Raw genomic sequence first — 26,102 nt, 5'->3', positions numbered from 1 at the left:
GAGTCTCAGAGTTGTGAGTTTGGTTCGGGATTGGCCTTCAAATTTAGCAGTACCAGTTGCACCTCATTGGTTCAGGTCTTAAAGTTGTGGATTCGCAACACTGCTGCAGCCTGGTCATTCAGGTCTCAAAGTTGTGGGTTCAGGTCAGGGTTGGTTTTTCAAACTTAACATTACCGGTTGGGTTGGGTGTCAAAATCGTGGGTTCAGGTCAGGTTTGGCTTTCAAACTTAACATTACCAGTTGGGCCTGGTTGGGTTGGGTCTCAAAGTTGTGGGTTCAGGCTTCAAATGCAGCAGTACCAGTCAGGCCTGGTTGAGTCAGGTCTCAAAGTTGTAGATTTGGGTCTGGTTCGGGCTTCAAATGCATCAGTAGCAGTCAGGCCTGGTCAGGTCTCAAGGTTCAGGTTCAGGACAGCATTGGGTTTCAAATGTAGCAGTACCAGTCAGTCCTGGTTGGGTCAGAACTCAGAGCTGCAGTTAGGGGTTGGGTTTGGTCTTCAAATTCATGACTATGCAGACCTCTATTGAGCTATAAGTGCTAAATAATTGGGTTGGGTTGAGTCTCACAATTGCAGCTTCAGGTCAGGAATGGGTTTCAAATTCAGCAGTACCAGTCAGGCCAGGTCAGGTTGGGTCTCAGAGTTGCGAGTTTGGTTCGGGATTGGCCTTCAAATTTAGCAGTACCAGTTGCACCTCATTGGTTCAGGTCTTAAAGTTGGGGATTCACAACACCGCTGCAGCCTGGTCATTCAGGTCTCAAAGTTGTGGGTTCAGGTCAGGGTTGATTTTTCAAACTTAACATTACCGGTTGGGCCTGGTTGGGTTGGGTGTCAAAATCGTGGGTTCAGGTCAGGTTTGGCTTTCAAACTGAACATTACCAGTTGGGCCTGGTTGAGTCAGGTCTCAAAGTTGTAGATTTGGGCCTAGTTCGGGCTTCAAATGCAGCAGTACCAGTCAGGCCTGGTCAGGTCTCAAGGTTCAGGTTCAGGACAGCATTGGGTTTCAAATGTAGCAGTACTTGTAAAGAGTTGAAAGGAGAAAGCTGTATAATGCAGAGGTCTCTCAGCCTGTCAAGGAAATGGAAAATACATGCATGTAAAGGTTTGTAGATATCACAGATATTTTTGCTGATCTTACTGCTCTTCAGCTAAGTCTGTCACATTTAGCTTTAGACAACACTCATGTCTTTTGTGCTGAACATTGCTGGTAAATGCTGAAATATCACACTGTAACTGCACACACACACACAATCACAACTGCATGGAGAGAAGTGCTCTTCAGCAAAAGTAGGGCATCAGTGGAATGTTGGAAAACACAAGAGAAATGCTTAAAAATATTCTAGCCTTTCATTCTGTTCCTGTTTGCGTGGTTGTGTTGTGAGCTTTGGTATATTTTTAGGCCAAAAATGTCCCGACTATGAAGAAAAAAACATTTTTATTGTACATAGCTACTTAGATATACAGTACTGTGCTACAGGCAGAGTATATATATATATATATATATATATAGACTCTAAAAATGTGCAACAAAAAATGTTTGTGTGTTTGTGTGTGTGTGTGTGTGTCCTCCCTCTATGAGCCCTTTACTCACACCTGGTCATTGTGCCTGCAGGTCGTCATGGAGACAGCGGCTACTGGCCCTCTGACAATAACCTGATTGACAGGAGCAGTCTGAACGGTAAGCGCTGAAACACCCTCATCATTTCCCACAATGCACTAGGAGAAACCTTTACATGAGAGCACTCTTCTGGAGTGCTAATGTCACATGACAGAAGAACAGAATGAATGTTTTTTTTTTTTTCTGCTTTGCTTGTCATCTGCTGGTTTGCTGCTGTTGTGGAAATCCTGCTCAGAAGCTGATGTGTTTTGGATGGGCGCAACGTTTCAGAAGTAGATGAGGGTTCTGTTTATCTTTGTATACATTTTTTTCACAGTGTAAGCTGTATCCACTATGTTTTCATATTATGTACTTTTTACTTTCACTGTTTACCTTCCTATATGCCTGGGTTTTAGCTAGCAAAGTATTGTCATTCTTCTGCCAATGTCACAGAAAAGCTTTTTTATCAACATTGCTCGAGGTAACATACAGATATATATGTATATATTGTGAGTATGATGAGGAGAATACCAGCTTCAGCAACTTCAGCCGTGCTACAGTAGCTGGTAGTTTATATATACCCCTCCCTTGTCATTGTTCTTACCTGTATTTTGTCCTCCATGTGATCATTGTTCTCAGCTGTTCCTTGTTCTGCATCTGTGCAGCTCGTAACTTGGAAGTTCTTCCTACTCCAACCAGGAAAACATCCTATATATATGGGAACATATATATATATATATATATATATATATATATATATATATATATATATATATATATATTCAACCCCAAGCAAAGATGGGCAGAGGTTCACCAATCTGCAAAAAACTGTCTAAAAATTGTGGAACAGTTTCCAAAAAATGTTCAACGTAAAGTTGTGAAGACTTTGATTGTTCCACCATCTTTAGTGCAATCATTGTCTGTGAACACAGTTTGCTGTGCAATCCACAAATGCAAGTTAAAGCTGTGTCATGCAAAAAAGAAGTCATATGTCAACTCGATCCAGAAACGCCACCGTCTTCTCTGGGCCAAAGCTCTTTTAAAATGGCATACTTATAGTATAGTATACTTACATAGATGAGCCATATTAGCCATATTATTAATAGAATAGTATATTATTAATTGATATAGATACTTCCACATAAACAGGCTGAGCATCTTCAAAGCATCAACAGTTGACCATCAAAATAAAGTGACATTGGCCACTGCTTGTCTAGTTTAGTGGTGGCGTATTGCACCAAAGTTGGCTGCTTTTCATATCAAGCCCGACACAGATTATAAGATGAAGATGAGAAGATATTAGAGGGTCCTTTGGGTCCTGTTTTATCCTGAAGATCAAACAGGGACAGGTTTTTATTTTGGGTTAGACCTGTCTTGTGAATGTAAGTGTGGGAGGATGAGTATAGAGAAAGAGGCAGAGACAGACATTTAGACTTCTGCATGGTCAGATCTGTCAGCTAAATTTTGTGCAGCATCCTCCATATGCATCATATCTCCCTTCGGGCCATGCACACATGTGGTGGTTGTCATAGTAACGCCATATTACAAAACAGAAGGCTTCAGGATCATCTCTAAGCATTTCACATAAGCAAAAAACCAGAACAAATCAACCTGCACATTCCTTTGTTGGGTTGACGTTTGGAAAAAAATTCTGTACAGGGCCATTCAAACGTTTAGATGTACCATGTTTTTTTTTATTAGTCTTACAGACATTTTAAATGTAGAGGCTTAAGCTCACATGCTTGAAATGTGTTTCTAAGATACATTATCTAGATGTTATCACAGTCTCCCCCGGAAGCTTTTTCCTGTCTTATTCATTTCGTCTTCCAAGCTCCATCTCCTTGTCATTGGTTTTACCTGTGTTTTGTCTGTAACTGCTCTTCATAATCATCATTCCCAGCTGTCCCTTGTTCTACGTCTGATTAAAGCTTGGAACTTGGAAGTTCCCACTCTGACTAGGAAAAATTCCTATGATGTCATATCAACTCAGCTGCTCACACTGTCAACAGTAATAAAGTACTACAGTTAAACCCACAACATTTACCATAAAATTTGCTGTTTTGAGAAGGCACAGACTAGTGTTTTAGTCAAGACTGCTAGAGCCGAGTCTGAGTCAAGGCCGAGAAACATTGAGTCCGAGTCAAGACTGTTAGAGGTTGAATCTGACATACAGTAGTGGATACGTAGCGCTGGGCTTCACCTGTGTGGGATCTGAAAGGGATTAACTACAGCTCTGTGCTGTTTGCTTGGAAGTCTTTAAACTTTACACTGTACTTGTAGACTAAACAAAGTGAATAGATATCTAAACCTGTCGAATTGAACCAGAACTCTGCAGCTTTACTCTCTTCAGCTTGACTTCCAGCACTCGGTAGCTGCCAAAACAGCCCTCTCATTAGGAAAGTCAGCAAAAGACGATTTTACCCCTTGAATCCACAGAAGCTTTTGTGGTCATTTACGTGGGATGTGAGTTGCAAACATTTGAGAACCACTGATGCCAAGAAATGACTGTTTATTCTGGTTTTGTTGAAACTCAATAATAATTCAGCTTCCAATTACCTCAAATGGAGGCATCACACTTGGCTGGTCTCAACAGTAATTTCTGAGTCCACCTTATCCTGAGACTGAAGCAAGACAGCAGAGTCCAAACGAGGTTGAGATCGAGATGAGAAAGAGGCTGCTAGTTTATAATCTTGAGACTGAGACCGGACTCAAGTACTACAATACTAGTAAATACGTCATGAAGGTTAAAGTCAACACTCACATCACATATCATTAAAGTTGGCTGGCTAGCTTGTTGCTAACTTAGCATGACTCATTTCCGAGTTCCTCAGTCCTGAAAAGTGTCTCAGGTGGTTCATCACGAATGATCAAGATTCAATGAAACTGCATCGAGGCAGTGGGGGGCTACTTTGAAACATCTAAAATAGTAGACAGATTTTGGTTACAGTGTTTATTTTGCTATTTCATAGTTTTTTTGGCTCTGTTATTCTATACTCTCAGAACAAATGGTGCAAAACAGTCACTTGGGTGGTATACCATCATTTCACTCACCCTCAAGAATGTCTTCAAGCTGTCATGCCTTTAATTTAAATGTAAGTACAACAGAGCTGATTGGCTGCCCTGTAATGTGCCTCATTCAAAAAGCAGTTCAGGCTGAAACACTCCTTATAACTTCAGTGTAAATGGGCGGGGGTAAACTACTGTAGGCTGAATAGGTGGATATGACATCACAGAAACAGTCCAAATGCAGTTCAAACGCAGTGTAGCATATTTGGCCTGTATGTACTGGGAAGTGAATGGAACTTTAGCAGTGCTTACAAAATACATCAAAGTCTTATTTAAAAAAAAAAGAGGAAAATTTGTGTTTTTCCATTATTTGGGCCCATTAAGGGACACAATTAGACCTTAAGACCATTGAGGGTACATTTACACTGTTAGTACCTTGATGAACTGCGACGTCCCTGCACAGAACATCTTTATCTGACAGGGCAAAGTGAGGGAAAGAGTAATAAAACCCATTTTAACAATGTGCATCCAAACTCTTGATGAGTACTTCTCTGTGATGTTCCCTCTTCCTTCCTGCATGCTCTCCAAAGGTGCATAATAATTGAATAACTTGTTTTGAAATTTGAAAAAGAAAAACAGAAATAATAGTGTTTTGGAAAGGATTTCACTGTAGGGGTGCTGTTACCCTCTAATGAGTTTTCTCCAAGTCTGTGGGAGAGCACCGGTACTTTCATTAATATTCATGTGGCACAGGCTGCCCCGCCCCTTGGCAAGTATTTTTATTTTGACACATGAAGCTTTGATTAAAGGAGAATTTCACTGCTTTTCCAAAATGTCTGGATAATTCCATGATTACGGTGTAAACAATGTCACTTGAGTGGTTTGATGTGCAAAGCGCCATTCCAGAGAAACTTGCAGAGTCAGAACTGTTCACAATGGGTGGCGATAGGAACCAGACGTCCACCTTTAAAAGCTCCCTTTACAGAAAGTTATTGCATAAAATAGTTATAAATACACAGTTTGACAGCTGAGATTGTTTATGGCAGTTTTGTGCGAAGGTTTTCACCCAAAATAAAGAGGCACATGCAGAACAGATAGCGATTAGCATTTTGCAAGAATGTCCTAATCAAACAAAGTGTTAAAGGAATAGTTTCCTTTAAAAAAAAAACAAAAGTGAATAAATATTTATTATTATTATTTTTTTTTGTTCTACTTTGTTCTTTTGTTCTACTTACCCTGAATGTTGTCAGTCAGACCGAGACATGTTTGATGTCTGAGGACTTTCTTCTGGCGCTGAGGCTAATGTTTAGCCTAAAGCTTTTAGCCACCAGTTAGCAATGTGCAAAATGCAAGACTGAATCTCCACATTGACTGAAACCATGTTAAGTTGTAAAAAATAAATCTCGAATATTCTTGCTTATGTGGTTGAATAACTCAGGAACGAAAGAACAGACAAAATTCAGATATGGCTAAAAACAAGCTGCTACCGTTTTTAGCTTAGCAAGATACTTTTGTCCACATTTGTAGATAACCATCATACAGAGTCAGTAACCACATCAGGAGGACTATTTCAGATTACTAAACAACTCCACATGGATTGAGACATGGTGATTGTGGTATGCCGTTAGCAGGATGCTAATTGCTGTCATATTAGCTTCTACTAGCCTACATAGCTACAGAAAGAAGCAAACTTCAGGCACCAAACATGTCTTGGCTATCTGACTGCTTTTTGACTAAGAGGGGAAAACTGTGTTTTGATTTTTTTGAAGTTTGAAGTTTAGCTGAAGTGTTGCTTTAAGATGGAGATAAAAGGCTAAGCGAGGCCTTTAATGCCACTTTAAAATCTGAAGGTCTACACTTGATCAGCAGCATCCTTCACCGTTATCTCTTCATGAGAGAAACTTTGCTTTAAAGAATCTGAGGAGGGTTTCACTGCAGGGGGTCCGCTGCCCTCTGTATACACACGTGAGTGTTTTCGTGTGTGTGTGTGTAAGTGTGTGTTGTGTGCTCTGTGGGGAAATCTCTTAATTAAGACTGAACAGGATAATCACAGGCTGCAGTACATACACACACATACACACACAGGGGGAGGAGTGTTCTGGAGTGTGTATGTGTGTGTATATGTTTATCACTGCAGGTGTGTTTGTGGTGTGTGAAATCATATGCTCAGTGTGTGTTCAAGGTCTGATTGCTCATTGAGTGCATCTTCAATCCTAATCGAGCCTAATTTTATGCATTTATTTGCTTACTTATATACCTGTTTGACAGGGACAATACAGATAAATGTCACATGGAGATGCAACACATGTATAATGTGTATATGGGCATCTAGCCAAAGCTAATTAGCAGCCCCTGCTCCTGTCAGCATTAATGCCCTACATTAATGCTATAAATAATTAACTTTTTTTTTAATGCCATTAATGCATTGTCCTAGTTCAGGATTCGCAACCCAAATGTTAAGAAGAGACTTTTTGTCCTTTCAACAAAAATCAAAACATTTTGTGAGCCACAACATTTTATGTCCATTTTACCATCTTGGCTGTAGTTTGTGTTAATGTTCTAGTATAGGTTAAAATATAGCATAAACAAAAATGCAGATTTACTTTGCTCTACTTTAAGCTTTAACTCACCTATAGCTGCTTTTCTCACATCTCAGACAGGAAACTTTTCCGCAAAAGTAGAAAAGTAGTTCGACTTTTGACAAGGCTGAAGTCAGCTTCTCGTTCGCTAGCTCCTTGTTCAAGTTTTTCCACTCCACCTTAAATGCTGCATAAGGAGCCTGAATGTAACAGCTGCACAAATTAAGGTGGAACTGGACTAAATTATCAATGTTCATCTTAAATCTTTCTCTTTGCTGTTTCGTTAGCTACTAGCTAGGCGAGATTATTGTCTGCATTGCTATGGTGACCAGCAGTCTGCGCTGATCTTCAGGGTTAAAGGGTGAATTAGCAGTTCTACATTAATTCCAGAGTTTAAGACCATTTATTGTTAAACTGTGTTGAAAGATCAGCAGAACTTTATTTTACTGTAAAGGAGGATTATTTTATTATTAACTACAAATCTGATTCTGCTGTGGAGCCGCAACAGGGCACTCCTTGTCCTAGTTTGACCCTTCAAACCTTTTACAGTAGTGCAGGCTGAAGCCCTGCCACAGCACACTGTATGCTGCTATGATAGAATGCATAATTGTAGCTGTCTTGTTCAAATACAGCCTACTTTGGCCACTCATATAGCATAAAGCATATAACAAAATAAATGAAATAAAAATCTTTCTTAGCATCAAATTTAAGTAGAATAAGACAAATGAAGTTAATCATAATTAGCTGCACACCCAGCATGACCAGCTTGACCAAGCTAGTCAATCAACTTGGTCAAGCTGGTCATGCTGATCGGCCAACTAGGTCAAATTAGTTTAAAATATTCATGCTGGTCAGCTAACCCTATCAAATTGGTCATGCTAGCTAGACCAACTTGACCATGTTGGTCGCCCAGCATGACCAGCTTGACAAAGTTAATTGACCAGCATGACCAACTTGACCAAGTTGATCGACCAACAAGACCAGATTGGTCATACTGGTTATACTGAGTAGACCAACTAAACCATCAAACTTGAATGAAAACATACCCATTGGTGGTCAACCAGCTAAACTGATCCAACTAGTTGACCAGCATAGGATATGTTTTTGCATAGTCCAGCTGAGTGACCAGCTTGTCAACCACCTTGACTATCAAAGACCAACTTAGACCATCTGAACACAGCTGGATATTTAAGCAAGAACAACAAAGCCCAGCTCAATAGCATATCATTTTAAACTAGAAACTCAATGTTATGAAATTACCCTAAACTCTTATGTAAATGAAGTCGACTTTAAACTGTCCAATTTAGCAACAGTAGATGGAAGAATATATTTGTGGGCGGAGCCTGGACAGACCACTTGCCTTTTCTTTTCATGTTTATTTGATTCTATCACTCTTTACTCTCTCCTGCTCAGAGTATTTCACCCTAGACAGACCACCCGTTTTCCCAGGTGAGTTCAGTGTGCTCTCCCACCGCTACGCCGACTCCCCTGAATAGTCTCATTCATCACAAAGCCACATTTGAGTCGCAAAGGAATGAAAAATATGACAAAACATTATGCACATTCTAGGTCCAATCAATTCTGATGGTGCTGTTATAGAGCGTTTACATTATGCAGCATTAGAATTCATAGAGTCTGGTTCGCAGATGATTGAACATGATTGAAGTTAAGCGAAGCTGATTTTTATTGAAATGTCTCGTTTAGCTGAAGGGCTTCAGAGTTGGGTGGGAGGCAGATTATTACAAAGAAAGAAGGCGCAGTAGCTCACACACATACGTAGACATCATTTAATAGCAATTTAAAGATTATCACTACAGGGCTGTGATAGATACGACAATAAACTGTAAGGAAAAAAGATTTCATTCAGCTTTTTTTCCCTCTGGGTACAGAGTATAAAACTGTAATACAGTTTTCCTGGTGTTTACAGACTTACAGCTCCAGCATGATGCAAAATTTGAACTGGGATTGATTTATGTTGTACTTCTACTCTCCGTTCAATGGATCTGTACATGCTAATGTAGCTAACAGTGAATGGAAAATGGAAACTACTATACAAGAATTAGCATAATGTCATTTGAATAATGATAATGGGCGACTATTCATTTTCATTCATGGTTAGCGAGATTAGCATTACTGACAGAACTATTGATTTAATGCAGATTTTTTTTCATAAATTTGCTAAATTCAGCTCTAGCAAGACACTACTGATGCATAGCATAGCGTTAGCAAGAAGCTGCTGACTACAGAATAAGAAATAAACAAGAGAGAAATCCTTTCACTCATGAAAGAGAGTCATGGGGGATGGTAGTCATGTCTCGGTTCTTAAACTAATACACGCATGGCAAATTTATCATCGGGATCCAACTGTGCTGGGAATGTGAGTTAAATCGCTGCTTTTATTTCTTTTCAGATATATTTATGTATATGACAGAGGGATTGCGTCTCCAGCCTGCTTGTGGTGCCTTTGATTTCCCACCAAGTCGGCAAGAACACTTTTGAGTATTTGCTAATGTTCCTGGTGGTCTCTTGATGTATGTAGGTTAGTCTGTCTGGCAAAACGAAGAAGAGACACAAAGGTGTGTGGGTGGGGAGGACAGGCGTAACACAGCGGTGTTTTGGCCTTGAAGTTCAGCATGGTGAGCTGAAGCGTTTGGCTGAAAGCAACAGACTGGCAATGGCATAGCAGGTCTGTAGATCAGTGCCCTCCAACAGACACCAACAAACCCATTCTTAAAAATAAAGGTTGCAAATAGTTCCTGGCTTGGACGACTGTTCTGGGACAAAAAAAAAATGGTATAGAACTTTTACCTTATGGTTCGTCGCATTCATACAAGCATTGGCTTTATTGCTCGGAGATTGTGTGTTCAATCCCCAGTGAATCCATAGCCGTCCATGGTCAGAAGTCGAAGAGAGCATAATTTACCACCCTCTTTGAGTGGGTAGGATGGTCATCTGTCTCTCTTCACAATGTATTATGTATTAGATGTATTAGAATTGTCAATGTTCTCCTCCAAGCGTGTTAATCTGTCCGGTGACATTGGCAGCAGTAGAAAAAGATGGTGGCCCTTCATGTGCCAAAGAAAGCACATGGCAGCTTTTACCAGAAACATTATAAAGGAGGAGGAGACAGTTCACTGGTTGGAAAATTAATAGAACAGCTTGCAGTGCTGAACATGTCATATGTTCATTCCTACTCCTCATTTAAAAAAAGAACCAGTCGCTTTAACCTGCTGGTAAAGCTGCAATTGGGAAAAAAACCTATGCCATTCTGGAGGCGCATGCACAATAGCCATAACCTGTAAAAACATATTTTTATGCACTATTTGAGCCACACACTACATATTATTAATCTGATTTTATCAGTGATTTCAAATATCTTTTGGAAACATTAATTTGGCCCGTGGTTTCAGGTTTATAGATCTCTCCCCATTCAAAGAAAAATAATCTAGTCTTGAATGACTGGAAATAACTGGAAATGAGTAAAAATCCATTAAATCCACAAAAAAGAAGTGGTTCTTCAAGGGGAGCAAGGGTTCTTCTACAGCATTGCCATTATTAGGAGTCTCAAGAATGTTCCAGTAACTGGACGTAATTGGGGTGAGGGGAAAATTTGTAGTGCAAATTCCAGAACTGTGGCTTTAATTTCAAAAGCCAGTCTCTATTTCTAATGTGCCACAACCTTTCCATTCCCAGAGGTTCAGCCAGGCTGCAGCAATGGCTCCAATTCAATCCACACTCTTCATTAAAACTGACATTTGGACAAGCAAATGTTGCCAGGGTAATAATCATTTTTAATGCAACGAAATATGATCAGTGGACTAAAATGGTTTTGCATGTGGATTAATCTTCGCTAGATTTTCATTTTGATCCAATAGATTTTAGCTTAGATATTATCTATTTTCCCATATGGGTTAAAGTAGCACTCGGAGGCAGCTGCGTCTGTTTCTTATGCAATAGCTGCCTGATGAGTTTCTATTCTCCAGCTTCTATTGGAATTTTTCGTTTCACCTTAAAAGGTGCAGCAGTTGCATACTGGCGCCTGTACACTTAAAATGGAATAGAAAATTCCAGCAAGAGGCTGTCAAAAAAAAAAGCTAACTTCAGCTTGTCATGTCTGCTGCCGGCTGTGGTGTAAACACTTGTAGATTTGTTTTGTCTGCAGCAGGAGGTGGATGCCGAAGCCTAGCTGCACTTATCAGCACCGTGTGTCACTTCAGTCTGTAGAGCTTTCACCTGCAAGACTAGAAAAGCCAGGTCAGGGCTTTTGTGGCTCATAAAGAGGCTGGAGAGACAGAGAGACACCCACACACCCAGTAATGGGCTGTGCTCGGAGTGCAGAGTGGCAGTCTATCTGTCATTTATCCCCTGTATTAGTGAGGTTGAGCATATGACACCTTGAATCTCTCGCTCTGTCTCGGCCGTTCATTACTCCAAGCCTGCTTTCAGTCAAAGGAAGCGAGGGAATGGAGATGAGGAGAGGGCGGGGTGAACGTCCATCCCTCGCACTTACCTCCGCAGAGAGAGAGAGAGAGAGAGAGAGAGAGAGAGAGAGAGAGAGAGGGGAGCCTCGCGCTGCAGGGCTCAGCCGTCATGGCAATGGTCGTCCATTTGGCCTGATGCTACACTATTGTCCTCCAGGCTATTTTTCGCGGCCGCGCCATCCGCAGCTGCGTTCCAACAATAGCCATCAGCCAGACGAGGAGAGAGAGAGGTGGGGGGAAGGAGAGGGAGAGAGCCTATTAGATCGGACTCTCCAGGGCGAAAACAGGTGCTATGAAAGAGAAAAGCTGGAAGGTTTCTCAGCGTCTCCCTCACGGTCAGGCTAGCATGCTTTCAAGAGCTAGTCACACCTATTCCAACGCTGTACAGACAAACCTTTGAGGTCCAAAGTGTTTTGCATCGCAATATCCTGAGGTATCTTAGCCTATTACACGGCTTTCAGTAGTTTCTCAAAAAAAGTCATTTTGGGCTAAAGTCATTTCGGGCCATCAAAGTGACAAAACTGTTGCTGAATGTGTTTGGCATTGTTAATAGGTTGTGTGTGTGTGTGTGTGCTGGCTAGTTTAGCTAATAACACAACATCTGAGATTTTGTGTGCGTAGGCTATTTTAGCTAATAGTACAACATCAGAGATGTGATGTCATTGTCCTCCAGGCTGTGCTGACCGCAGCTGCAATCAAACAATAGCCATCAGCCAGACGAGGAGCTGAAAGGAGAGAGAGGCAGGCTAGTTCAAACACTGTGGGGCAGGAACAGGTGCTATGAGAGAGAAAAGCTGGAAGGCTTCTCACCATCTACCTCACGGTCAGGCTAGCATACTAGCGCTGATCACACCTGTTCCCGCACTGTATAGACAAAAGGTGGTTTTGAAGCGCTTTCCATTGTAGCAGCCTCTTGAAAAGGAGCTATGAGTCTTTGTTTGTGTGAAAATGAATTTTTCAGGTTAGCTTGGTCATTATAGGTTAAGCTAAATTGTGCAGGTTCGTTATTTCTTTACTGTTAATTAGCAAAGACAGTGCAATGAGACTTGATGAAATTAAAATACGCAAATTACATTAATTTACGCAAATTACATTAATTTACGCAAATTACAACCTCATTTGGGATACTTTGTAAAATGTAAATAAAAGTAGAATGCAATGATGTGCAAATCATTGAAACCCCTGTATCAAATTGAAAATAGTACAAAGACAACATATTAAATGCTGAAACTTTTTGGAAATTTTTTTTTTTTTAAATATATGTGCAGTTTGAATCTGATGGGCTCAGGAACATTTCTGAAAACCATTATCTGTGAGCACAGTTTGTTGCTACATCTACAAATGCAAGGTAAAACTCTACCATGCAAAGAAGTAACCATACATAAAGAGGATCCAGAAATGCTGCCTCCTTCTCTGGGCCCAAGCTCATTTAAGATGAACTGAGGTGAAGTATAAAAGCACCCTGTGGTCCAACAAATAAAAAAAAATCTTATATATCTATAAAAAATATAAATCAATGACATGTATAGGTTTTAGAAAACCATCCATACTCTCTAGGCAAATGCTTAGAGAGTGTTGTTAAAAGAAGAGGCAATGCAACACAGTGGTAAAAATGCCCCCATCACAACTTTTTTGAAATGTGTTGCTGGCATCAAATTCAAAATGGGTATATATTTTTCAAAAAAATAATAAAATTTCTCAGTTTCAACATTTTATTTGTTGTCTTTATACATGACACATTACATAGTGTCCCAACTGTTTTGGAAACAGGGTTGTAAATGTATGCAAATGTGAATCTGAAATGTACAAAATGATATGCCAGACTTCAGATGGCTTCTGTTTTTAGTGTGTATTTCTAAAGATAACATGTCAGAAACTACATTAGCACGTCTATCCCTGCTAGAAAAACCAGCATAGACCGTCATAGCTGGTCACTAGCAAATCTAGTGCTACCCCAACACAAAACCAGGGAGGGGGTAACGTGGAAAGATGTGACATTTGTTGAGGGTGGACAAACTCACACAAAGGCCCACCCTCCACATAATTTAACAAACGACAACTACTTCACTAGTAGCAACTACAACAGCAACAACTACCCCAACAGTCTGTTTGTAGCCTCGAACATGGCACCTTCCAGGAGCCACTTTGCATGTCAACCCCGCCACCTCCTCCAAGCTCCTCAGTGTGGAGGCCATGGCAGATGTCACAACATATAATCGTATGTTTATAAAGATGGTGTGGCATATTGCAGTGTTAACTAGTGATTAACTCATTTTAGCATCTCATCAGGCTTGATTAACAAGCGCTACCTTTAAGTAATGAAGCCACTTAACAAGTAGTTAGCCTTGTTTGCTTCGACTGGCAACGGCGCTGACTCATAGAGCAGAGCATTTTTCTCCTATTATGCATTTCATTGATTGTGTGCTTCACTGGGGAACCAATGCTGCCTGTTCAAGACCAAGGCCTCCAAACTGCGCCTTTTATCTTTGGCCTCAAATCTGAAATTGATCGTGGAGAGTAATTTATGCCTCTCTTGTGCGGCGCTGGAATTTAAAAGAGCTGAGCCTATTCATTTGTCGAGAGCCTTTCGCATCTGAAGGATCTTTCACAGCCCAAAGTACTAACTCATTTAAAGTAAAGTGACAGATTGTCATAAAATTATGCTTGTAATTAAATTGTTCTGAATTCATGTTATCAACATCCTTGAGTAAGTGGTTATGATTTGGAAATTATTTTTAGACTTTTTCATCTTCTCATGTCGTAGTCCAAATGTGATTGTCTTTAATTCTGTCTTCATTTCTGATAGAGAGTTGATTTGTGGCTTATTTGTTGATCTGATTTTACTTTCCACATGTACGATTGTGTTTGAACCAACAACATATTCTAAAGATTTGGCTTGATTTTTGACAGTTGTCCTCTGTATATCTTTATAATGCCATTTTGTTTTGTACTTGTTTTGTACATGTCTAATTTGCACAGAAGGTAATTTTCTGGCTTGTTATTTTATAATTTTCTGGATTGTTATTTTTGAGACAAAAAAATAAAGAGTTACTTATCATGTCATCTCAAGATAACAATCCAGAAAATTATAGCACTACTTATAGCAATACTTCCGTAGCTTTGTCTGTAGCTTGGGTCAGTTGCCACAAAGAATAATTTCAATGCATTTTTCTGTTCTTTATGGAAGTCCAGAGAGGCCACGAGGTAGTTCTAATTTTCTGTATTGTAATCTTGAGATAAAAAGATAATTAATTTGTTATCTCAGATAGATCTCAAGTATTATCATGAAATAACGAAATAGTTATCTTGTTATCTCAAGATAGCAAAAGTTGTTATCTTTAGATAACAAGTTAATTAACTTGTTATCTCACAATTAACTTGTTATCTCTTGAGATAACAAGTTAATTATGTTGTGATCTCAAGATATCAAAGTTGGTAACTTGAGATAACAAGTTAATTAGCTTGTGATCTTAGGATAACAAAGTTGTTATCTTGAGATCTCAAGATAATTAACTCGGTATTGCAACAAAACAATCCTGAAAATGATAACAACAGCTCATGGCCTCTCCGGACTTCTGTAGTTCTTAGAAAAGAGCAGAAAACCTTGTGGTCAAAATATGCTTATAATAGAAGCCAGTGGGCAGTTGCTTCAGCAATTTTATAGCCATTTCATCACCTGCCCATTGGCTTCTATTATAAGGATGTTTGCAATCAATAGGTTTTCTTTTTGTTTCTAAGTATAGGGATATGTATTAAAACCATCGCTCATAATCATCGACCATATGCTGCACTGTAAACAAGATTTGCTGTTTTAAAATACATAGTCTGGCTGCCTTAAAATCTGCCTTAAAAGAGCTTCTATAGTAAGACACACTGATAATCTACCGACCTAATCTATTAAGTATTAAAACTTACAAGCATCTTGAAGTTTAATAAAATCTAAAATTTAAGTGACAATGAAAAATGAAATCTTTCACTACTGCTTCATCTGTTGTAAACATGGATAACTGCCTCCTACAGGGAGGCACACAAGTCTGTACAGTGAGATTTTCCAGTTTAAAGACTAGTAACACACCCTCCTGATGATGTAACTTGAAGGTGGGAGAAACTTTTGAAAAACTACAGTTCAGGACAAATATTTGAGTGCTGTTTAAAATATATATTTTTTTCCAAGCAGGATTTCTCCATCACAGTTTGGGATTTGGGGCCAAATAGTTGTACAACGTTTGCATAATGCATGCTGGGTATTGTAGTGAGAGAACATTGATTCACGAAATCACAAAAGGGACACAAAATTGTGAATTCTGTGAAACCAGTGAGGCTGAGTGATGCAATGCTGCTCTATAAACATACTTCTACTATGCTTTTTAAAAGCCTCTACATCTCAGGATACAAGCCTGAAATTTTGCATAGTACCTATTAAGCTATGTTCAACGTTTGCCACTTCATGTTTCTATTTCAGAGCCCCCCATTGGTCAGATGCGGCCCCCCCATGGCAGCGTGACCCCTCAGAAGAACAGCAACCTGCTGGTCATCATCGTAGTGTCTGTGGGCGCCGTCACCATCGTGGTCGTGGTCATAGTGGCTCTTATTTGCACACGACGAACCTCCGCCCAGCAGAGGAAGTGAGTCTTTCTTTTTTCTCTTTGTTTTGCTCTCTCTTTCATCTCTCGCTCTGTGTCACTTCCTTTTCATCATTCCTTCCTCTCCTCTATTGACTCTCGAACACACTTACTGGTTGAAGGTTTGAGGTTGAAGGGTTCATAGTATGACGCATGGATGAGACATGCTGGTGACGTCTGTTTTCTCTGAGTCTATCTAAATGCCACGTTTGCTCCTTTTAGTTGTTCCCTATAGGCACTCCGGTAGTGTAACCCATTGCGATACAGCTCAACTCTGTCCACCACATTATGCTAAGTGTTGCTTTGGCTTGTGTTCAGGAGGTAGAGAACAGATTTCTCGGGGCATGTTGCCTGCCTTCGCTTTTGGAAACACATTGTCAACAGATGTACGGGTCATTAAGCATTCTGTTTGATTTTGCCCTCCGTGAACATCAGCCTCTTTCCCTGTTTTCTCTCTCTTCCTCTGTGTTTAGGTGGGCTGTATTAGCATGGAGTGTATTTGAGACATTTCACCAACAGGGTCCCTTTTTTCCCCCCACGTTATTTTTTTTAAATACATGAAATTAATAGGTAAAGGTACTGTGCAAAGATAGAGCCCATCCTTTATTTCATTTCATTTCCAGTCAAAACATCCATTAAGTGATATTTCTGAGGAGATGAAAGATGAAAAGGGGAAAGTTTGTGAGTGAACTTTAAGGTGTTCTTTGAAGTTTCAGGTGGTTGCTATGTCATCCCAGGTAGTTGCAAAACTGTTGCTTGGCTGTTGCTATGGTATCCCAGGCAGTTGCTAAGAAGTTACAAGGCCACTGCTATAGAATACCAGGTGATTGCTTAGCTGTTGCTATGGAATCCTAGGCTAAGGTTATCCCAGGTGGTTGCTAAGGTGAACTTCAGAGTGTTCTTTGAAATCCTGGATGGTTGCTATGTCATCCCAGGTGGTTGCAAAAGTGTTGCTTGGCTGTTACTATGGTGTCCCAGGCAGTTGCTAAGAAGTTACAAGGCCACTGCTATAGAATACCAGGTGGTTTGCTTAGCTGTTGCTATGGAATCCTAGGCTAAGGTTATCCCAGGTGGTTGCTAAGGTGTTGCAAAGCCATTGTTGTGAAATCCCAGGTAGTTGCTCAGGTGAACTTCAGAGTGTTCTTTGAAATCCTGGATGGTTGCTATGTCATCCCAGGTGGTTGCAAAAGTGTTGCTTGGCTGTTGCTGTGGTATCCCAGGCATTTGCTAAGAAGTTACTAGGCCATTGCTGTAGAATACCAGGTGGTTGCTTAGTTGTTGCTATGGAATCCTAGGCTAAGGTGCTGCTTGGGCATTGCTATATTATTCCAGGTGGTTGTTAAGGTGTTTGAAGGCCATTGCTGTGAAATCGCAAGTAATTGCTAAGGTGAACTTCAAATGTTACTAGGCCATTGCTATGAAATGCCAGGTGGTTGCTAAGGTTTTGCTATGCTGTTGCTAAAAATCCTAGGCTAAGGTGCTGCATGGCCATTGCTTTGTTATCCCAGGTGGTTGCTAAGGTGAACTTTAAGGTGTTCTTTGAAATCCCGGGTGGTTGCTGTTTCATCCCAGGTAGCTGCAAAAGAGTTGCTTGGCTGTTGCTATCATATCCCAGGTATTTACTAAGAAATTACTAAGCCATTGCTATAGAATACCAGGTGGTTAATTGCTGTGAAATCCCAAGTAGTTGCTCAGGTGAACATTAAGGTGTTCTTTGAAATCCCCGGCGGTTGTTAAATCATCCCAGATAGTTGCAAAGTGTTGCTAGGCTGTTGCTATGGCATCCCAGGTATTCCTAAGATGTTACTAGGCCATTGCTATGGAATGCGAGGTGGTTGCTAATGTGTTGCTAGGCTGTTGCTATGGAATCCTAGGCTAAGGTTGATTGGCCATTGCTATGTTGTCCCAGGTGGTTGCTAAAGTGTTGCAAGGCCATCTGCTGTGAAATCGCAGGTAGTAGCTAAGGAGCTGCTAGGTCATTGCTGTAGCATTCCAGGTGGTTGCTAAGGTGTGTATGTATGTGTGCTAGTATGTATCTGAGTCTGTATGAAATGTGTGATAGATGTTCTTTGTGAAATCATTTGTGGCAGTTAGATTAGATTTTTTTTCAACAATTTGCTGTTTATTTCCTAAGGGAAAAAAATTCCCCATTAATCTGAAGAACCTTTCATGATGCAAGGAACACTTTAATCATACAAAGAGTGTCCATGGTTCTATATAGAACCATTTACTTTACTAAAGAACCTTTGAAGAACCATCATTTTTAAGTGTGTAGATTTCAGGAACAGGGTTGAACAAATATTGGGACACAACAACTCATTATTTTATTTTAATTGTTGTTGCTTAAAATAAGCTAATAATGCACATGAACATTGCCACCATTTAGGAACACATTTCAAAAACTATTATGTTTCATAACTTTTAAAAATTTTGTGCTTGTATTATTTGCAGGACAAAATACCTTCTCTATTGGTGGAATATCTTATTTGACAACTCCTAATCTTTAAGTGAACAGCTCATTATCACAGTATACGAGTCTTTATTATGCATTTTCTTGTGCTATCATCTGCCTTAGCATTAGCATCCAGGTAGCCCTGTGTCTCCTTGTTTCTTGTTGGTCATTAGCCATGAGCCTTAGCTAAGCCACAGGCTGATCTGATGGCTGCCGACAGGAGTAGGCCACCCACAGACTGACTCATTATTCCTGCCATAGTGCTAACGAGATGAGTTAGCCCTGCTGCGCCGAACAGCGCTGTTAAACGTCTGTAGCCCTCAGTGATGAACCAGTGTCTTGTGGGTACGCTAAGTGCTAACACCTAAATGAGGTAAAGTGCCCTTTCGTCGTGACAGTGGAGGCACATGTAAAGTCACTTTAATTACTGAGGTGCATTGGAAGCAATTGGAGCAGGCAAATTAAGTTAGCTGCTACTTACTCATACTTAGGTGGACTGAGGACAGGCGTTGTTTATGTTTATTAGCAAAAATAGTGGTTATTCATTCTCATAACCTTAAATATTCGGTCACTGTAATTTTCTATGATCAGAAATAAGGCTGACTCCATTTTTGGTTCACTCAAACAACAGAGAGTTCGTGTTTTTGTTTGTCAGTGTTCTCGCACTACAATACCCAGCATGCATTACGCAAATACGTTAGGATGCCTGTGATTTCAACCAATCATGACTGCCAGATCAGCTACTAATAAAAACTAATAAATACAACCAAACTAGCATTAATGTAACTCCAAAAAGAAAATATTGATTTTATCTTCATTCAGCACAAAATTGACTGATTTTTTCTTTTCTCTTTCAGATGTAAGGTATCTAGATAGCCGGCTACATTGCTAACTTTAGCTTTTAGCTTGTTGTCCTCTTTGTCGTTTCTGTTGTTTGGGTAATGCGTTCTCTGCAGGATGATTTGAAGATTATTTGACACTTATACAGCTGCAAAAGCAGTTGTGGTTTCTCTCCCATCTTCAAGAAACATCATCAGAAGGGGGTTTTCTTTGTCTTTAACCCCTTAAAATCTCTTATTACATACTATGTCTTATTATTCAGGAACTACAGGGACTTCAATGCAAACATCCTGAGCTGTTCTTAGGTTATAGAAGTGTGTAATAAAACTTTGGGCTCTGGCCATTTAAGGGGTAAAACCAAAAATCACAAGTTTTTATTTATTTATTTTTTTTTCCCCCTAATCTAACTTTTAATTTTAATGTGATTATTTTAATTGATTTGATTAATTTAATTTAATTTCTAATCTCACTTTAATTATTTTCTCTTTTCAATGTTTTGTTTTAATCATGTTTTAATTATGTTTTTTTTTTAATGTTGTTTTTAATTATGTGTTTCTATTGATGTTTACTTTTTTTAAACAACTCAGACTCTGAATTCTCTCTTTAGTGAAGCACTTTGAACGGCAGCAGTGTATGAAAGGTACTATATAAATAAACTTGCCTTGCCTTGCTTTGCCTAGAGACTGTGGTACTGCTGTAAGATGCAAGTTTACAGCATATTTTGCAATGGTTAAATAACATAAATGTAATTTATGTTATGTTTATTATGTTTTTCTTGCTTCTCTCTCTCTCTCTCTCTCTCTCTCTCTCTCTCTCTCTCTCTCTGTCTCACTCTCTCTCTCTCTCTGCAGAAAACGGGCCACTCACAGTGCAGGGAAGAGGAAAGGAAGTCAGAAAGACCTTCGGCCTCCTGACCTGTGGATCCACCACGAGGAGATGGAGCTGAAGAACATTGAGAAGCCCTCAAGCTCCGCCCCCTCTGGCCGCGAATCACCTATCCAGAGCTGTCAAGAGATTGCTCCGGTCAGCCACAGCCAATCAGAGAGCCAGATGGGCAGCAAAAGTAGTCACTCAGGTCAGCGTCCACTGCCACAGTGCTTTCTTTCTTTTGACTTCATAAATGTTAACACGGCTTTAGAAAACAGAGCTTTTTCTCACATCATTTATATTAAATATAATGAAATGCGTTACATTCTCTCAAACCAATTAACCCTGCAGTGCGGCTTGTTTGATCTTTCTCTTCTATTATGCCTCCAAAGCAATTATTAAATCATTGGTGCCTTTGGAAGCGCTGCTTTTCTTGACCGGACTGCCCACCCTCAGGACTTTTTCATTTTTTTTTATTTTTTGGGTAGTTTTACTTACAAAACAGTCTTTAGCAGTTGTAAAGGCCTTTTGAATAAATCCCTGGCTGTCTTCCACACTTGTTTAAAGGGATATTCTGGTGAAAAATGTAATTTACTCTATTGTCCCCTCACCCCAAATAGAACTGATCAGCCTAGACATGTTCGGCTAAAAAGTGGTTAGATTTAAAATGCTTAGTTGTAGAGTGTGTGGTGATAAGAACCAGGGTTTGTGATGTCTACCTGCAAATATAGCCATTTTATTTACTATCCAAAACCACCAGTGAACCTACACGTGTCTCCTGAGTTTTATATGCTGTGTTTATTGTAATAAAATAGTGGTAAATCTCCACCAATAATGAATCTGAAAAAAACACACTTTATGCCAAGCAATTATCTCAGAACTATCATAAATCAATGTTTCAGGCATGAGACAGTGTATATATTCATAACCATTTCATATATATAAAAAACATACTGTGAGGGAGTTTTTAGTAGATTTACATGCTTTAGATGTCTGGTTCCTATCACCACCATTGTAAACAATTCTGATGCAATAGATTTCTATTAATATCAACTAGCATAGATACATAGCATAACAGTAGAGCAAAACTAAAGAAGTAGCTCGGCCAAACATTTCCTTTGAACTCTTCGGTCTTCTCCAGGTGGTGATGCGGATGAAGCCTCAAGCAGCATATCCACGTTAGAGCGCTCCCTGGCTGCCCGGAGGGCCACGCGCACCAAAATGATGATTCCTATGGACTCTCAACCCAGCAATACACGTGAGTGATGACTCAGCAGGGACATTCTGTGTGACCATGCCAATGTGTCCCTGGACTGCAGTGTTCAGTGTAAATTCAAATATGCATTTTCTTTACTAATTATTATTTCTGTAATTGATTAATCAATCAAGTATAGTTCTAATGAAGACATAATAATAATAATAATAATAATAATGATTATTATTATTATTATTATTATTATTATCATTATTATTATTATTATTATTATCATTATTATTGTTATTATTATTATTATTATTATTATTATTATTATTATTATTTTATTTATATAGCACTTTTCATGCCAGTGGCAGCTCAAAGTGCCTTACAGACAGGTGATAAAACATAGTTATAGAAAAGATCATTAGGACTTAATTAGAATCAGATGATTAGATCACATGTTGCCTGTGCAACAAGCAATTTCTTCTTTATGGTGCAACAAACGAGGCCATATCGCCTGGGTTTTGTATCTTTTTTTTTGCATTTTTGTCCCACAGTGTTCACTCACTGCAGCACCCAGCATGCATTGCGTATTATGTCAAATAACTATTGGGAATCCCTACCAGTAGCCACGTTTACATGCAGCCTAATAATCTGTTAATAATCCGACCTAATAGCTCAATCAGAATAGAATACGCCCATGTAAACACCTCAATCTGAATAGACTGAATACAGTCTCTATCTGATTGGCCGAGGTGGGTAATCCTGTAAATAGTTTGTTAAATAGAAGTATAATAACCGTGTAAACGCCTGTATCTGATTACATTCCCTATCGGAAAGTTTAAGTCCGTTCTGATCATGTTCGTCGTGTCATAGTGAAAGTTTATACCGTTCAACATGGCGGAGCAGAAACTGGTCTGCAGAGGAGACGAAGTTTCTGCTCTGGTCTTTAAAAGACGGCGGTGGGACGGACGTCCAGCTTATGTGTCTCAGAACACGACGTCTTCCTCTCGGCCTTCTTTAATAAGGACATGCGAAGGACGTTTTCCTGAGTCTGACATCATTTTCAAGTCATTAAAAACACAAGCCCTGCTCACTGCTGCTCGTCTCACTCTGACTGGACTCACGTGATGCTGGTTGTCATGGTAACGTCTACATCATGTCATTTTGGATCAGATTACTTGTAGTGAGCATGTAAACGGAGATTTTCCATCAGATTGTTAAGTAAAGTGAGATATAAACACCTGTATTAAATCGCGTCGGCAAAAATCTTCGCATGTAAACACAGCCAGTAATGTTAGCTATCTTCTGTATTAGCCAGGTAGTGCGGAGGGGGGATATTTCAGACATGCCCCTTTCAAATATCCACCCAAAGCAATTGTAGTCTTTTAAAAGTTCCTCCCACCTTCGAGATGCATCGTCAGAAGGGGATTTTAGTCTTAAAACTGGAAAAACTCACTGTTAGGTCTGTTGTGGCGCCACTGTAGGAGGTGAGTAGGCATGTTTAGCGATGGTGACATTTTTCCCCTTTAAGTAAATGACCCAGCTTTTCCAGACTCAGCATCACCAATGACTAATCCACTTTTGTGACTCATCATTCCAGCCCCATGAGAAGTATTTCATATGAATTATATCTTTTTTGTAATATCCTATATTATACATTGCTAAGTCATGATGTAATATGTCTATTCAGGCTCTATTTGCTGTATAACCGTGAGGGATAAAGCCACAGGCTTATGTTAGTCAGTAGATATAGAGTAAAGCGCCTCTCTCGAGCTTGTTGTAGCAGTAGAATAGGCCTCCACAGCTCCTTGGCCAGATTTCTCCTGTGACTAACACATCTGATAGAGAGCTTGACGAGTCACAGCCTGTCGTCCGGTCTGTTCCAAACGCTCATCAGTCACAGCACAAGACTAAAGGAACCGGGACCTCTGCTGCCACGGCTGGGGAAACAAAGACACACGTGCACACACTGTAAACCAACAGCAGACGCACTGGAACACAGCGGCCTGTTCAGAGCGCTGAGGCTCAGAGAGGGAAGGAGATAAATAAGGAGTGATAAGGAGGTAATGAATCTGTGCCCACAGGGCTGGCTAGTCTGTGACAGCATGGTCTGGAGCCAGCCTGCTAGAGAGAGAGAGAGGCGAATGGACAAGCAAGAATGAGCACCAGATGATCCCTGAATATACGAGCTTATCTAGAATATAGGCTTATTTAAGTATTCATTCATATGAGAGGCAAATACTAACCCTAGATCAGCCGAAAGTGGACTGTAGTATCGCTAATCAATACTGTGGTTCTGACAAGAAAGACCTTTCACTGTGGAGATATGGACCAAAGTTGATTCAGTGCACAGTTCAGACATTAAGCAAGCTGAGTCACTCTATGGAAACGTCTACCTACGTTTACAGACATATTACACTTGGAAAACATGTCAGGATTACAATTTATTTATATTTTAAAATAAAACAATAAGTTAATTTAACAATTACATATTATTGAGCCTCAATTTAGCAATATTGGTTTATAAATCAATTATATTGAATTCCAAACATCACAGAAGAGCTCGTCCTCACAGTCATGTGTGAAGGCTGAGGCCATATTTTCAGGTAAAAACATGTTTTTCTGCAATTTCAACTGCAATAATCTGTACATGGCTATGAAATATATGATTTAAATGACATAAAGAAAACAAATAAATATTATAAAATATATAATGAAAGTTCCCCAGGAGTCGTGTCACTGGTGTTACTACGTAACAAAAAAATCTTATTTTGAAATAAAAGTCACACTGATGACATCACTTGACTTCCTTTTACCTGTTTTCTGAGGATCTATGAAGAAAAGCACATGGTGAGTCCACTGTGTCTTTCAGTTATCAGAGATTTTCTCATTTAGCTCATGATTTCATATGAAGCTTTTAGCTGAAGTCACTGGTGTGACCCACTTTATTCTGAGGTAATTGTGAAAAAATAGAACACAAATGGATTAAATTACATATTTTAGTGGATATTCCATGATTGACAACATGTGGTTTGATTCTCTGTAGCAGCCATTCTGTAAAATGCATTGTTCATTAAAAATGTCTCTGGTGTTTCCTTTATTATGTGTAACACCAATGATGATCAGTAACACCAGTGACTCCTATGGATAGATAGAAAAGTGGACGTTTCTGTAGAATTTCTGTAGAATGACCCATCTATGAAATGGCAAACATGCATTACGCACATTAAACCTTCTGAAAATGTTACTCATCTCCACAGGAATGGCCAATATAGCAATATTTATCATTATGCAAGGCGTGTTAATTTATGCGGCACATTTCATACATAAATACAGTTCGATATGCTTTTTAAATGAAAGCAAAATAAAACATCAAAAGGAAAAATAAAGACAAGCGCTTGAGCATGAAAAACAACAAAAAAATTTAAAAAGGTACTGAAAAGATACGAAGGGCATCGTAATAAACTACATCACAACATCATGCTTTCCTGAGCATATTGTAGATATCATCGGCACCTAAAGGGGAATTCTGCTGATTTTTCAAACATTTCTGCATAATCTAGTCGTACAAACAATGTAAATACTCCCTCATAGGTCCAGCAGTGGTTTTAAGGTCCAATTGTGAACCCTAAATAAGTTTTCCCAGGTGAAATGTATATATTTGTACCTACTATTTTGTACTTACTGTGCTTTTTTGTTGATAACGGTATCAAGAAAGGGTTAGTATGGCATAGTAACACTGTTGCCCTGGATAAAAGCATCTGCTAAATGCTGTAAATGTAAAGTATTTGAACTGCTTATGTTTTTCAAATGTATATTATGGAAGTTAGAAATGAGAAAATGGGATTTTTGATTTTTGAAACTATCGCTTTGGGCAAAAAGATGGTTTCATAGTTACCTATGAGCTTGAGCTGCTCCGGTGTGACTTTATCGGTCTTTTTTCTCTGATGTCACTCCTGATTGCAGAGTGAAGTTAGCGAGATATGGTGGATTTGAAGACGTTGGGCAGGATCGATTGAGTGAAGGGAAATCATTTCCCTTCGGGAGACCTTTCGGCTTGAATATAGTTCTAATCTTGTTTAGGGAACTAGCTTGGGGAAAATGGGCCTCCCAGAACGTAATCATATTGCCGCACGCACACATACTGACACGCAAAGAGCCTCGAATCCTCAGAGCTTTGGTAGATTAGAGCCAGTATAGATGGATTGATCTGTTGTGTAACTTGTGCTGCTTGCGTTAGCGTTGCTTTTGAAGCGCTCTGGCATTCAGAGGCTCATTCTGCAGCTGCATTCGGTATTATTCACGGGAACGATCCGAGGGAGAGAAAAGTTATTTTGTGCCTCTGTGCCGTGAAATAATTGCTATGTGCTGCATTTGAGTGGAGAAACGCTGGACGGGTCAGCGGAGAAGCTCTGCCACACACATGGTAAACATAATAAAGGCTGCTTCAGCACCATCA

The 26,102-nt window shown here is 39.6% G+C and overlaps 1 protein-coding gene across 1 annotated transcript in view; it reads left to right on the top strand.

Annotated features, from left to right (window-relative positions):
- The window catches only part of dcc (DCC netrin 1 receptor), a 400,188-nt gene that overhangs the window by 349,152 nt on the left and 24,934 nt on the right, over positions 1-26,102 (top strand). Inside the window, exons 22-25 of the mRNA XM_036580725.1 lie at positions 1,611-1,676; positions 16,124-16,286; positions 20,427-20,650; positions 21,584-21,700. Of these exons, the coding sequence (XP_036436618.1) occupies positions 1,611-1,676; positions 16,124-16,286; positions 20,427-20,650; positions 21,584-21,700 (570 nt within the window). The remainder of the gene's footprint in view (positions 1-1,610; positions 1,677-16,123; positions 16,287-20,426; positions 20,651-21,583; positions 21,701-26,102) is intronic.

The sequence above is a fragment of the Colossoma macropomum genome, unplaced genomic scaffold (genome assembly GCF_904425465.1).
Source record: "Colossoma macropomum unplaced genomic scaffold, Colossoma_macropomum, whole genome shotgun sequence".
In the NCBI taxonomy this organism is placed as follows: Eukaryota; Metazoa; Chordata; class Actinopteri; order Characiformes; family Serrasalmidae; genus Colossoma; species Colossoma macropomum.
The sequence above is the reverse complement of the archived record's forward strand: the minus strand, read 5'-3'. Positions and strand labels throughout refer to the sequence as shown.